General features: G+C 34.3%; 2 protein-coding genes across 2 annotated transcripts; one reads left to right on the forward strand and one right to left on the reverse strand.

Annotated features, from left to right (window-relative positions):
• Positions 1–943: 943 nt before the first annotated feature.
• Positions 944–6,866, reverse strand: LOC111482298 (uricase-2 isozyme 2-like). Its single transcript, XM_023128051.1, has 8 exons — positions 6,515–6,866; positions 5,513–5,605; positions 4,139–4,214; positions 3,306–3,415; positions 2,395–2,486; positions 2,058–2,231; positions 1,851–1,944; positions 944–1,287 (listed from the first exon to the last, which is right to left on the reverse strand). Exons 1-8 carry the CDS (start codon positions 6,731–6,733, stop codon positions 1,204–1,206), a joined length of 942 nt encoding a protein of 313 aa, XP_022983819.1. The 5' UTR covers positions 6,734–6,866; the 3' UTR covers positions 944–1,203.
• Positions 6,867–8,905: 2,039 nt separating this feature from the next.
• LOC111480773 (apoptosis-inducing factor 2-like) lies at positions 8,906–12,894 on the forward strand. Its single transcript, XM_023125977.1, has 4 exons — positions 8,906–9,228; positions 10,593–10,849; positions 10,920–11,365; positions 12,330–12,894. The coding sequence occupies exons 1-4, from the start codon at positions 9,104–9,106 to the stop codon at positions 12,585–12,587; spliced, it is 1,086 nt and encodes a 361-aa protein (XP_022981745.1). The 5' UTR covers positions 8,906–9,103; the 3' UTR covers positions 12,588–12,894.
• The last annotated feature ends 491 nt before the right edge of the window (positions 12,895–13,385 follow it).

Here is a 13,385-nt window from a genome sequence, read left to right on the forward strand (position 1 = left end):
TTTGATAAAGTATTACCTTCATTAATTTATATACTTGGAAAAGTTAATTAATTTATGAGAAAAATTTACGGCTTTTTGTTAAAATTAGTGGAAACTATGGTAACATTTATTAAATTTTATGTCTAAATTAATATAAATAATATTTTACACAAAAAATTGAAAAAGAATTATGAAATATTACAGCGGAAAAAGAAAAATCTAGCGCAAAGAATAAATGAACGAGCTTTTCTGATCGTCATCCATGGAAGCTCCTCCCGAAGGTTACCGCCAAAACGTTGCCATTTGCCTCTTAAATTCTTCCAAAAACCTCATTCTCCAAACCTCTCTCTCTCCACTTCTCCACTTTATTGTCTCTCTCTCTCGATATTGAAAGTATTCTAGAGAGAGAGAGATTCGTTATTGGTCAAATACGGCTCGTCTACTAAACTCTCTGGTAGTTTAAAGTAGCACACAATCCAAAACTCGTTATCTCTAACTTAGCACAGAGGGCATTGGTCTGGAATTATATGAAAATTAGTAGACCAGAATACTCAAACATCTCATATCACAGCAAACCATAAATATAAACTAATACATCATGCGTTCTAATCATTAACTTCTAACATGTTCACATCTCATGGATGCATTCACAATTATTGATATTTAACTTAAACCATTTACATATACAACATTTTATTTATCTCTTAATCACACGGTCACACGCTTTGCTTGAATTTACTTGAATATAACAAGTTAAATTTGTATAGGAACTTTGTTATGTTACTTAATTGATCAATAACTCATTCTCTTTCAATAACTCATAATACGGTGACTTTAGACTTATATTTAATAACTTCAAAGGTTAGTATAGGCCAATATTAAATAAATAAATAAAAACATGTCAAAATGAGTCAGAAGATGAAAAATATTCAAATTCGAAGACAAAAAATTAAGAACCTGAATATAAAGGAGAAACAAGTTTTATTTGGAAAAGAAATCAACATTTTTTATACACGGTACATCAAACAGATTATTCATAATGTAACAGTCATCATCAACCCTCTAGTTTAAATAAGCATTTCTTAGGCTTTTTTGTTCTCATCGTAATTATTTTAAACTAAAAGTAGGAGGGCTTGTTCAGATGTATAATTAAAGTTTTTTACCAAGGGAAAGTTGCACCACAACGGGCTGACTTGGGAGAAGAGAAGAAAATGCTTAACTTCCTCATAGCTTTGAAGATAAGCGGCTCAAGCAAGCTTCGATTGATCCATGCGGTTCATCTGTTGGCACATACACATCATGCTCAAACTGCACCACAAAAATAACACCACTCATTTCTTTTCGATGTCTACAGTAAAAAGTTTACTAGTTTAGCTAGCATGTCCAACACACGAACACTCGGCCACGGCAACACTTGTTGGATGATTGTTAGCACAATGGATGTGCTAGACACTAGTTTGCATATAGGTTAACAAATAACAAACTACACTTAGACTTCGAATAAATCTTGAGAACAAAATACATCAAACTCATTTTTAAGCAGGTAAATGCATAGCTTATAGACTTCAATTTTTCTTCTTCTATAGATATAATATATATTATAACAAATGGGTCCTTCATGTGTTCGTGTCATGTCATATTCGTGTCTAATATCCATATTCATATCGGTGCTTTCTAGGTAAAATGTCTCTACTCAGAGTAATAACTGGTAATTGACGCATGCAAGACATGAGATTATGTTTCAGATGGCAAGTTCACTATATATGTTGGCCTGATGGTTGCAGAGTTGCAAAGGGATTACCAGACAGCAGCCTAAACCTCTTCAATAAATACGGAAAAGGAAAAGCTAAGCTCTATAAGCAGACTCTTACCTTAACGATACTCCGATTATCTTTTGTTGATATGTTGGCAGGTAAGAAGTGGAGATTTGGCATTTTCAGCCTCACTGATGATATAACATGGAACCTGAAATAGTGGAAATCCAAAAATCATTTTTAGAGAGATTAGAACATTTGTGGAGGTTACTGTACTTGGGCATTCCGGTGTGTGCATGTGCAAGTGGGAGAATGAGAGAAGACCTGCTGAGGACATTCTTTGCCATTTCATGAAGTGTGTATTGAACAGATGGGCTATAAACTCCCTCTTTTGGAGGACCAAAGAAGGTGTCAGCTAACAGTTTTTTCACATCAAGGTATGTTTCCGTGAAGTAAAACTGCTTTTTAGGGATGCTATAGAGAGAATCAAATGAATACCTGCATCGAAGTATATAAATTTTGTTTGTGAAACCAAACAAAAACAAAAATACTAAGAATTTATTGTTCTTTTATCTCTACAATAATAAAGCAGAAAAACCAGAAGCAATTTGAGATTTGTATTATTTCTCAGTCAAAAGTCCGATCAATATAGAAAATATACCTCCATGAAGCAGACATCTCGGTCGCCAATATCCTCTCTCGCGTCTCAGGAAGAGCTGTGTACTTATCCCTATGAAATCTCTCAAATCCCGACTGCTCACGTGATGAAGTTTAGAGAGAGAATCAGTAGAAACATAAGATATCTAAGCTTGCATCTACAAGTAGCAGGCTTCCTGAGATTATTGTCTGCTATGTATTCTACAAGTTGATCAAATGCCAACTCTTCATTAAAAGGACGTGTTACCCCAGGATACACCATCCTCCTCGAGTTAGATCAAAGATAATCATGAAAGCTAAGTAATTTAAATTAAATGGCTTTCATATTGTAAACTCAAAATCAGAAAGATTAAAGCTCGTGAAGAATTCAGGATATATCAAATTCCGACACTTGATATTTCTCAAATTATTTGCTCATAATGCCTGAACCGCAAGGAGTATCTCCAACTATATATGGACACTACTGCATGCCCTTGGATAATTTCAGGGTACTTCTCTTGAAGATTGAACAGATATGGATATGAACAATGAAGGGTGGATTTTGGGTTTCGAAATATTTAATGCTATAAAGAATAAAGAGAAAATTATGCAAAACAATTATTCAAATGAGGTAGACTATGCAGACGTGCATTAATTTACTAAAATGAGAAAACAGTAAACATGAATAACTTAAGCTTGCATGAAAAAGATTGTGGAGATCTATTGTATTTAGCATCGAAAAATTCATAAACAAAGAACTTTGTGACAGGTATATAAATACTTGGCCGTAAAATGGAAAAAGAGAAAAGTAGTTCAAATGGGTTTTGAATATGTATATAAAAGAGCAGCCTTACTTGAACGCACATGATTTGTTGTATAGGTTGTACAAATGTGTCCTTGAATTCTAAAAATATGTATCTAGAAGAGTAGACTTACTTGAGTTGTCTTCAGCAAAGATAGTCCCTCTATACCAGAGCTCACTTGTAAAACACCCGACTTCTTAAATATCACCTCGGTAGTGTGCTTTTCAGATCCAAGTTTGAAGCCTTCAATCAAAAATAAAAATTAAAGAAAAAAAAAAAGATGAAAGAAAGAACTCTGGAAACAAGTGACTATTATTTAGATTCGAAGAAATACCCACATGCTCAATTCTGTTACAATAAACTAAATACATGGTTTATCATAATATGTTCATTAAAGCAAGAGGTGCAAAGAAAATTTTACTGGAACAAGCCATCTGCCCCCCATAAAAAAAATATAAGATACAAAATTTCAATTCTAAGTTATTTCTTAGAGGTACATAATTTAAAAATTAGGACTGTAAGACCAAAGAGGAAAGGATGTAAAAATTTTTGCACTCTCATAAAAACTAAAATCTATGGTTGTATATATAATACTCTTTGATATCCCTTGAATCAAATAATCTATAGTTAGGCCGAACATAAAAATTTCAAATAATAAAATTTTTCTTGTTGACTTCACCGCCAGAAGACTCTCATCAAGGATCCAAATCCTTTTTATCATCATGAGAGGAGGCAAGAGAAGAACTCACTTGAAAAGGGGCGCAACAACTAAAGTTCACTGAGTTCACAATCATTTAAACTCCTTGACAAGGAAGATAATTTTAAGTTCTTTAAACTAAATATTTCGACATCGAAAAGATTGAATGTAATGATAAAAGTTCGTTTTCAGAAAAGAGGTTTCTACAGTTCATCTATAATAACTAAGAATCATTTATTGGTCAGGCTTTACAATGATGAACAGCTAACCATGGTTGTGTGGTTGACCATTGACAGATACACGCTCCCATGACTTTTCTGCAATCTTCACTATCGTGGTAGTAACCTGTAAAATGAATTACACATATTGGAGAACATCTCTGGATTTATTAACTTTTAGCACTGACTGATAAAAAAATATACCAAAGGATGTGCACCATGTACCAAAGGATGTGCACCATGTACCAAAGGATGTGCCAAAGAATGTATTAACTTTTAGCACCGTCTAATAAAAAATATACCAAAGGATGTGCCAAAGAATGTATTAACTTTTAGCACCGTCTAATAAAAAATATACCAAAGGATGTGCCAAAGAATGTATTAACTTTTAGCACCGTCTAATAAAAAAATATACCAAAGGATGTGCACCATGTACAATGACGAGGGAAAACGGATATGAGCAGAAGAAAAGAAGAAAAATGAAGAAGTTCGAAGGAAGCGGGCAGCGTCATTTTCTGGAAGTTGGTGGTACATAGAAGTTTACTCAAGTAGTTCATGCAGCTGGAGAAGATCTCAAGGGGGCATGTCGGTATGAAGAACAAACAAAATGCTATGGACGTATTTGATGCATGTTCGTATGACTGAGCAATTTTTGCCGCTTCAAGAGCAAGGTTTTTTATTCAGAAAGCAGGTAGGTAATCCACCAATAAGAACCTCAAGTTAAGCAGAAAAATCATCGCTAATAATAGGAGCTTGACGACACGACATTTTCAAGAATTGTCCACCATTTTTCTATAGGGCTAAAAATGAACTAGTTCAAATTGAAAAAACAATGGTTCCACCTGAATAGCAAAAAATTATGTAATCTCCATGAAAGCTGAGGCGTATCAAGTAAAAACAAGAACAATGAGTTCCCAGATGGATCTGGATTGTGAAGTGATACTTTTTTTCTTAAATTTCTGTTGTGTGAAAAGATCTGCTATGGTGAAGGCACAAGCCAAGCTAGCTACAATGAGCAAAGTAATATGACTTTGATATTGCAGGGTATGGATCTTGCAACTTTCAATAAAAACATGTGATATTGATATTCTAGAACTGGTTAGATGATCAAGTAAGAGTTTTGAAATGGAGACAACTGTTTCTTTCAATACTTACCCGCTCCATATAGTGTGTATACCTAGATGTGGAGCGAGCAAGAAGTCATTTTTTCTTGATGTAATGTGAGTGTGCTGGGTAGATAAAAGATAAGCCCATTAATGCCTCTAAACTATGTTGAATTTACACCAATTAAAACTCCCTCAAGACCACAACTTCTGATTTCACACAAATCTATTTACAACTTCAACTGTTGCCAACCTCCACAGGTGTCAATATATAATAAGAGTATGAGTAATAGTATTAGAATAAAAAAAGCATGGGGTTTACCTGCTTGTAAGATAATGTGAAGTGCTTAGCAAGAAGAATTGCAAAATCTTCCACTGAAAGTTGATCAGAACATTCCTTGGCTTTTGCGTATACCTGAATGAAATGAAATCCATTAACTATTAAGTGTAAAACGATAAACAGTAATAGAATTTAAAACAATAAGAGTATGAGTCATGGGAATAGAACCAAAAAAGCAAACATGATCCACTATGATTACGACAGAAAGGTAAAATAGTCTCTCGTCAAAGAATCCCTTCCCACCATGTTTTCCTCGCGGCTGGACTAAATAAGGATATCGTTAAAAAATCAACATTCCCATCTTTAACCACCGCAATGTCAAACTAATCCTTTTTGTTGTCATTAAAAAACGTAGACTAGTTTGGCGCTTTGCTCTGTTTTCCAAACTCAAGATCCAAACCCTGCCTTCAAAAAATTTCCGCTGATGACTCTTATTCAAATTTGGTAACAATTTCTAGATAAGAAGTTGCTCAATTTCACAAATATCTATAGCCAACATACCTATACTAATTTACTTGAGATAGAGGATCAAATCCCCATACTAACAAAAGAAAAGTTGCTCGATATTCTTTCACTCAAAGCATCAACCCAAAAAAAAAAAAAAAAAGAAGAAAAGAAACAGATCGAGAAGAGAAGAGCAGGACAGCAGAATTATTTTCTCCTACGATTGCAAATCTCCAGATCCTGCGCGACTGGTCTAAGTTGAGCAATAAAAATTTTAATATCTACATATCAAACCTGAAATGAACAGATTCTACCACTAACTAACTATTATTTATGCAACAAATAACTCAACCAAACAGCCGGAATTAAGGAAAAAGGAAAAAAGAAAAAAACACGCGCGCGCGCCCTCCACACACACACAAAGAAGAAATACTACTCCTCGCTTTTCTTTTCCTCTTCCTAGACTCACACAATCAGGTTCACAAGAGACACAACAATCAAATTATAAGTGCAACAATGAGTACATTAGAAAACAATTACAGTGTTCTTCATAGTATCGGTTGCAACGATGTCGGAATTATCATCGCTGACGTACGCGGCGACGCAATCGGAAAGAAGACTGATGCCGACGTTCCATTCAACGAAAAACTGGCGGCCGTCTTTGTTCCGCCAAACCCGAGCCACTCGCACTCGTTCCTTGCCGTGCCTCTGCTCGAAGTTCAAGCCGTTCACTACAACCACATCGTCATCAAGCGCCATGAATGTGGCCGGAGATCAAATTTTTGCAGTTGAAGGAGTTGATCTGACAATGATTTCAAAGATGGATTTAGCAGAAGAAGATCAGAACTTGTTTTTCGGTAAAGAGACGTCCACTAGTTGGAGTAGTTTATATAGAAGCACCATGGATCCAGCCTCATGCTTATCGATAAAATGAAAAGCGTCGATCTTTACAATAATTACTTTTTAAAAAATTAACCTTATAAATGTTTACAAATTTATTTTTGAAAGTTTAAAAAACTTATTTTCATTTTTTTAATTTAACTAGAAATTAAATATTTTCAAAATTTAAATCAATTTCTTAAATATAAAAGTCATTTCTAATAATTAAATAAATTATAAAACAAAAACAAAAACATAAAGTCGTTATCTTACCTATAACATTATAAAATTAAAAATAAATTAAAAATTAAAAAATTTACCATATTCTCCATAATCAAATATACACAAATTTTAAAAAAAATATTTTTGTAATTTAACCAAATTAGTTTTTTATGAATATAATAATATTATATTATTTATATTTTGAATTTAGTTTAACCAGCATAGCTAGCCAATCAAAATATTACAATTGGATTAATTTGATTAATATTTTAAGTAAACAAAAAGGGGAAATATTATTATTATTATTATTATTATTCCTTTTAATCATAAGTTTCCTTTTTAAGTTTCAATTATTTTAATTTGATTAAAATTTAGAATTTCAAGGCAAAAAATAAAATAAAATAAATTCAGAAAATTATGTTTCCAATTTCAATCATGTTTGTTTTGAAAAAAAAAATATATATATATTCCTTTTTTTCCTTTTTTATAATAAATTTATTTTTATTTGATTTATTTTATTTTATTTTTAGTACAATGTTTGATGCTTGCGCTAAACAAAAGCGAAAGCTTTGATTACGTAATTTATTTTTAATAGATAAAGAGATGGTTAGGTGTTAATAATTTACAAATTAAATAAATATTTTACATAATAAATAATATAATGCCTATGGGCGCTGGTTTTATGAATCTGTGGGAATGAAAGGAAAAATAAAATGTTTATTTATTTTCAATGGATAAAACATATGTTTGTTGAATAAAAAACGACGACGTTTTTATTTTCTATCTATTTTTTTTATGGATAGAAATAAATTATTATTATTATTTCTATGGATTGTTCGTATTTGGTTGCCGCTAGTTTTAATAAATAATAATCAAATATCTATACGAACGATTTAATTTAAATAATATTAAATTTTATTTGATTAATGTTTAAATTAGGTGAAAAGCCATAAATTAAACTTTTACATGTTCTTCTTTCAAATCCTATTAATTTTTTTAGTTAATTTTCATGCATATAAAAATATTTTTTTAATGCCTTTTTTAAATAAAAAGAAAAATATCAATGAGTTAAAAGGTCGAAATTGTCTTCAAAAAGTCAACAAGTCAACGGTAGATCTGAAAACATTAATAAGTCAAAGGTTGATTAAAACAAGAAAATCAACCAAATCAAAAGTCAACTCAATTGATCAGAAAAATATCAACACGTGGAAGAAGTTAAATCAAATCAAATCAATAAGTCAATGGTTGATCCAAGAAGAATAAACATTTGAGTCAAATTTACATTTGAAGAAAAATATTGAAATTAAAAATTATGAATTTGCTAACCCTTCTCAAAAGCCTATTAAATGTAATCCCAACTTTAATCCTAATAATTTTAAATTTGTATTACTTCAGCACTAAAAATTAAATTTTTTTTTATTTTTTTTATATAGATTCAATATTTTTTTAACTTATTAAATTAAATTTTATAAAAAGAATCTCATATTTTAAAGATAAAAATTAAAAAATTTAAGAAAATACCCCACATTTTTTTATTTTAAATGACCCATTAAATACAACTACGGAAGCTAGTAAATTAATTTTGTAATTTAATTCGAGGTTAATACTTATTAAATAAAATTTTAAATAATTAACCTATATATGTATTAAAAAACAATAATTTAATAAATAAATAAATAAAAAGCTATCTACTAATTAACGCTTTTAATTGACCCGGGTCAGCAGGTTAACTGTATTTTTCTTACCATTCGCGCCGACAAAGCTCATTGATGCGAGCTCTTTTTTCTTTTATATATATATATAAATATTTTTCTCTCTTTTTCCCCCTTTGTTTTTTACTCTCCAAAATTCTCTCTCCGGGCCCCGCAAACAGCCGGAATCTGGGGCTTTCTCACTGGAACAGCTTCGATTTCTTGATCTCGACACAATCCTCATATTTATTCGCTAATTATCATTTTAATATTCGAGTTTTTGAGCTATTAAAGGCTGTTTTGAAATCGCTTTAAAGATGTATGTCTATTGAATTATATGAAAGGTCTGCAGATGATGGCGGCGGAGGACAAGAAGAAGGTGGTGGTAGTAGGCGGAGGAATTGGCGGCGCTTTTGTTGCTTACTCTCTTCAATTTGTTGCCGATGTCGTGCTAATCGATCAGTAAGCTGCTCGTCCTTCTGTTTGTTATTTCTATTTTCTTTTTCCTCTTGTTCGATCATTGGATTCGATCGTAGGAGTTGCTATCGAAAAGTTTAGGAACTGTTGCCCATTTTGTTGGAGGAGATTCATGTAAAAGGAAAATCATTAGTCATCTGTGATTCATGGTAGAATATAAGAAAAATTAGAGTTATCAAAATAGGTTGGTGGATTGTGTAGCCCCTATGAGATCCTCCAGCGGAGAATAGCAAGGGCTGATGAACCTTGCCTCTGCATTGGGTTAGAGACAAACCAGATAAAGTTTTGATAGAGATAAAATCAAATTATGTAATAAAACTCACACCTATTTCAGGCTTAGCTAATTATGAGCAAGAGGATATTTGGATATTTGAGGTGAATATTTAGCTATTTCTAGGCAATAAAAAGTAGCTGATCCAAGGCCTGCAGGAGCTTATCTCAGTTGTTACAGGACGATGTACAAATGAATTTATTGTAGAAATATACTTATACGATGAAGATGATGCCTAATTGCTGAGATTTGAAAGTACATTTTTGTGAGATCCTATATCGGTTATAGAGGAGAACAAAACATTTTTTTATAAGGGTGTAGAAACCTCTCTCTAGCAAATGTGTTTTAAAAGTCTTGAGGGAAAGCCCAAGGAAGACAATATCTACTAGCGGAGCGGTGGACTTGACTGTTACAAATGGTATCAGAGCTAGATACCGGGCGATGTGCCAGCGAGGAGGATGAGCCCCAAAGGGGGTGGACACGAGACGGTGTGCTAGAAAGGACACTGGACCCTGTAGGGAGTGGATTAGAGGGTCTCACATTGATTGGAGAGGGGAACGAGTGCAACTAGGATGCTGGGCCTTGAAGAATGGTGGATTGTGAGATTCCACATTAGTTGGAGAGGAGAACGAAACATTCTATATAAAGGTGTAAAAACTTCTCCTTACCAGATGCGTTTTAAAAGCCGTGGTGGGCTAGCTGTTACAATTTTTTTATGTGTTAAGTATTGATGAGTTAAGCTCACGTACATCTTATAAGTTGTGCAGCACGTTGATATTCTAGATATTGTACTGTCTGGCAGTATTCTTATTTATTTAAAATCATAAGAGATACCTATACTTTATGTTCTTTTAGTTTACTAGGTGGGGTTGAGATTCGAACTTTTGACCTAATTAGTTGACCTAATTAGTTGAGCCTTGTTCACGTTGGCATAAAAGATATCAAATGAAAAGAAAAAAGGAAAGCTGTTGTAGCCTGGGCATCCTGTCCAGTGTTATTTGTTCCATTCTTGGCATCCCCATTCTTTTCCCGAAGAAAGTATTTTTCAGAATGGTCGTAATGATTTAATTGGATTCAGGAAGGAGTATTTTGAGATCTCATGGGCAGGGTTGAGGTCAATGGTCGAGCCATCGTTTGCTGAAAGATCCGTGATTAATCATACCGATTACCTTTCCAATGCAAAAATTGTTGCATCTTCAGCCACAAATATCACAGACAAGGAAGTTATTGTGTCAGATGGCTCTTCAGTTCCCTACGATTATCTTGTTGTTGCCACCGGTCATGAGGAAGCAGTTCCAAAAAGTAGAACTGAAAGGCTCAGTCAATACCAAGCAGGTGAAGAAATTTGCTTCAATGAAATTTTTATATTCGTTATTGAAGTATAACTTGCTCTTTTTGGATGCAGAATGTGAGAAGATAAAGTCGGCCAATACGATCTTAATAGTCGGAGGAGGTCCTACTGGTGTAGAACTTGCTGCTGAAATTGCTGTTGATTTTCCAGAGAAAAATTTGAAACTAATACACCGGGGTTCGAGATTAATGGAATTCGTTGGGTTTAAGGCTTCCCAAAAGGCACTGGATTGGTTGACATCAAAGAAAGTTGAAGTGATCCTACAACAATCTATTTCGATGCAATCTTTACCAGATGGAGTATATCAAACATCGGATGGCGAGACTATTGCAGCCGATTGCCACTTCATGTGCATCGGAAAACCTGTTGGGTCTCAGTGGCTGAAAGAGACCGTCTTGAAAAAAAGTTTGGACATCCATGGAAGACTGATGGTTGACCAGCACTTGCGAGTCAGGGGTTTTAAGAATGTCTTTGCAGTGGGAGATATCACAGACATCCAGGTAAGTCCTTCATTTTGAACGTTTAGTTAATTGGCCATAATTGCATTTAGTTAGTAGTTTATATTCTTAGAGCCCAAGTCTAAGCCCACCGCTAACGGATATTGTTCTCTTTGAGCTTTCCCTCAAGGTTTTTAGAACGCCTCTTCTAAGGAGAGGTTTCCACACTCTTATAAGGAATATAAGGAATGTCTGTCTCATTCTTCTCTCCACCCGATGGGGGATCTCACAATCCACCCCCTGGGAGGTCAGCGTCTTCACTGACACACCACCCAGTGCCTGACTCTAATACCATTTGTAACCGCCCAAGCTTACCGCTAGCAGATATTGTCCTCTTTGAGCTTTTCCTTTCGGGCTTTCCCTCAAGGTTTTTAAAATGCGTATACTAAGGAAAGATTTTCACGTCCTTATAAGGAATGCTTCGTTTGTGGGGAAGCCCAAAAGGGAGAGTCCAAAGAAGACAATATGTGCTATCGGTGGGTTCGGGCCATTACAAATGGTATCAGAGCCAGACATCGGGCGATGTGCCAGCGAGGAGGCTGTTCCCCGAAGGGGTAGACATGAGGCGGTGTGCCAGTAAGACGCTGGGCCCCGAAGGAGGAGGGATTTGGGAGGGGTCCCACGTCGATTGGAGAAAGGAACAAGTGTCAGCGAAGACACTGGGCCCTAAAGGGGATGGATTGTGAGATCCCACATCGGTTGGAGAGGAGAACGAAACATCCTTTATAAGGTGTTAAACCTTTTCCTAGTAGACACGTTTTAAAGCTTTGAGGGGAAGCTCGAAAGAGAAAGCCCAAAAATGACAATATCTATTAGCAGTGGGCTTACGCAGTTACAATCTCATAGTGTCAAACATAGGCACCCTGCTAGGCGTCAACTTGGATTGATTTGTTAACATGCTGCATTTCTATTCAGATACTCAAATGTCATCTCTGCATAATATTGTGAATTTGGATTCATTGAACAGGAAATGAAACAAGGCTATATAGCAGAAAAACATGCTCATGTAACCTCCAAGAACCTGAAACTGATGCTAATGGGTGGAAATGAGAGCAGGTTGGCTACATACAAACCCGGTTCGCAGCTTGCAATCGTTTCACTCGGAAGGAAGGAGGCAATCGCACAACTTCCTTTCATTACAATAAGTGGATGCATTCCTGGATTGATTAAATCTGGAGACTTGTTCGTGGGAAAGACGAGAAAGGAACTTGGATTAGCACCTTGATGAGACGTTTCATCGAGCACGCCCTCGTGCCGAACCGTCCAGTCTTTGCTGTATTTAGCTGCACTTTCTCCGCTAGTTCGTTCTTGGTCATGGTTTATCTTCATTGTATTGTATCATTTTCATAACAGTGGCTTGAAAGACACTCTGTGCTGTGTGACTTGAGACGCCTTCAAAGTCATGAAAGGGGATTCTTTGAAAGGTATATCTCATTACATTGTTAAATAGCAACCATGTGAAGTGAGTTTGAAAGAAGCATTGTGTTTGTGAAACTATAAATAATATTATGAATCTCTTATACTTGTATCAACTTCTTATTTCCTATTAAGTGCTTATTTGAACATGAGGCTTATATGGACACATGCACGTGCTATTCAGACGTTATTTGGCCCATACGATTTAAATGACTCATAATCACAAGGTGATCCAACGTTGATAGATGTTGAGATATGATTCAAAGTATTCAAAATAATCACATGCACGTGCTAGTTCGTTCTTGCTCAATTTCTCGTGAGTCAAATTCTGATAGGTATATAAATATAATATATTTATATAAAAGATAGTATATATATATATATATTTATTTATTTATTAAAAAAGAAAAAGAAAAAATTGAACTGATTCTTAACGAGGCGATACAGGGAGATTAGGAAAAAAATCGAAAAGGCAGGGGTAAAACAGTAAAGTTATACTTTTCGAGAGGGAAAAATATACTTGTTAAATGATGGATTGTCAAACAAAGAACCGTTCCGTTCAATTGCAAAAAAAAAAAAAAAAAAAAAAAAAAAAAAAAAAAAAAAA

Source organism: Cucurbita maxima, unplaced genomic scaffold (genome assembly GCF_002738345.1).
Source record: "Cucurbita maxima cultivar Rimu unplaced genomic scaffold, Cmax_1.0 Cma_Scf00001, whole genome shotgun sequence".
NCBI classification, from domain to species: Eukaryota; Viridiplantae; Streptophyta; class Magnoliopsida; order Cucurbitales; family Cucurbitaceae; genus Cucurbita; species Cucurbita maxima.

Bases quoted from the DNA above. Each gene is read 5' to 3' on its own strand.
- LOC111480773 (XM_023125977.1), top strand. From the start codon at position 9,104: ATGAAAGGTCTGCAGATGATGGCGGCGGAGGACAAGAAGAAGGTGGTG. The intron at 9,229-10,592 runs GTAAGCTGCTCG...AATTGGATTCAG, and splicing joins GATGTCGTGCTAATCGATCA to GAAGGAGTATTTTGAGATCT. The intron at 10,850-10,919 runs GTGAAGAAATTT...TTTTGGATGCAG, and splicing joins GCTCAGTCAATACCAAGCAG to AATGTGAGAAGATAAAGTCG.
- LOC111482298 (XM_023128051.1), bottom strand. From the start codon at position 6,733: ATGGCGCTTGATGACGATGTGGTTGTAGTGAACGGCTTGAACTTCGAG. The intron at 1,945-2,057 runs GTCTTCTCTCAT...CCACTATTTCAG, and splicing joins GCAAAGAATGTCCTCAGCAG to GTTCCATGTTATATCATCAG. The intron at 1,288-1,850 runs GTAAGAGTCTGC...TTTGTGGTGCAG, and splicing joins ATAATCGGAGTATCGTTAAG to TTTGAGCATGATGTGTATGT.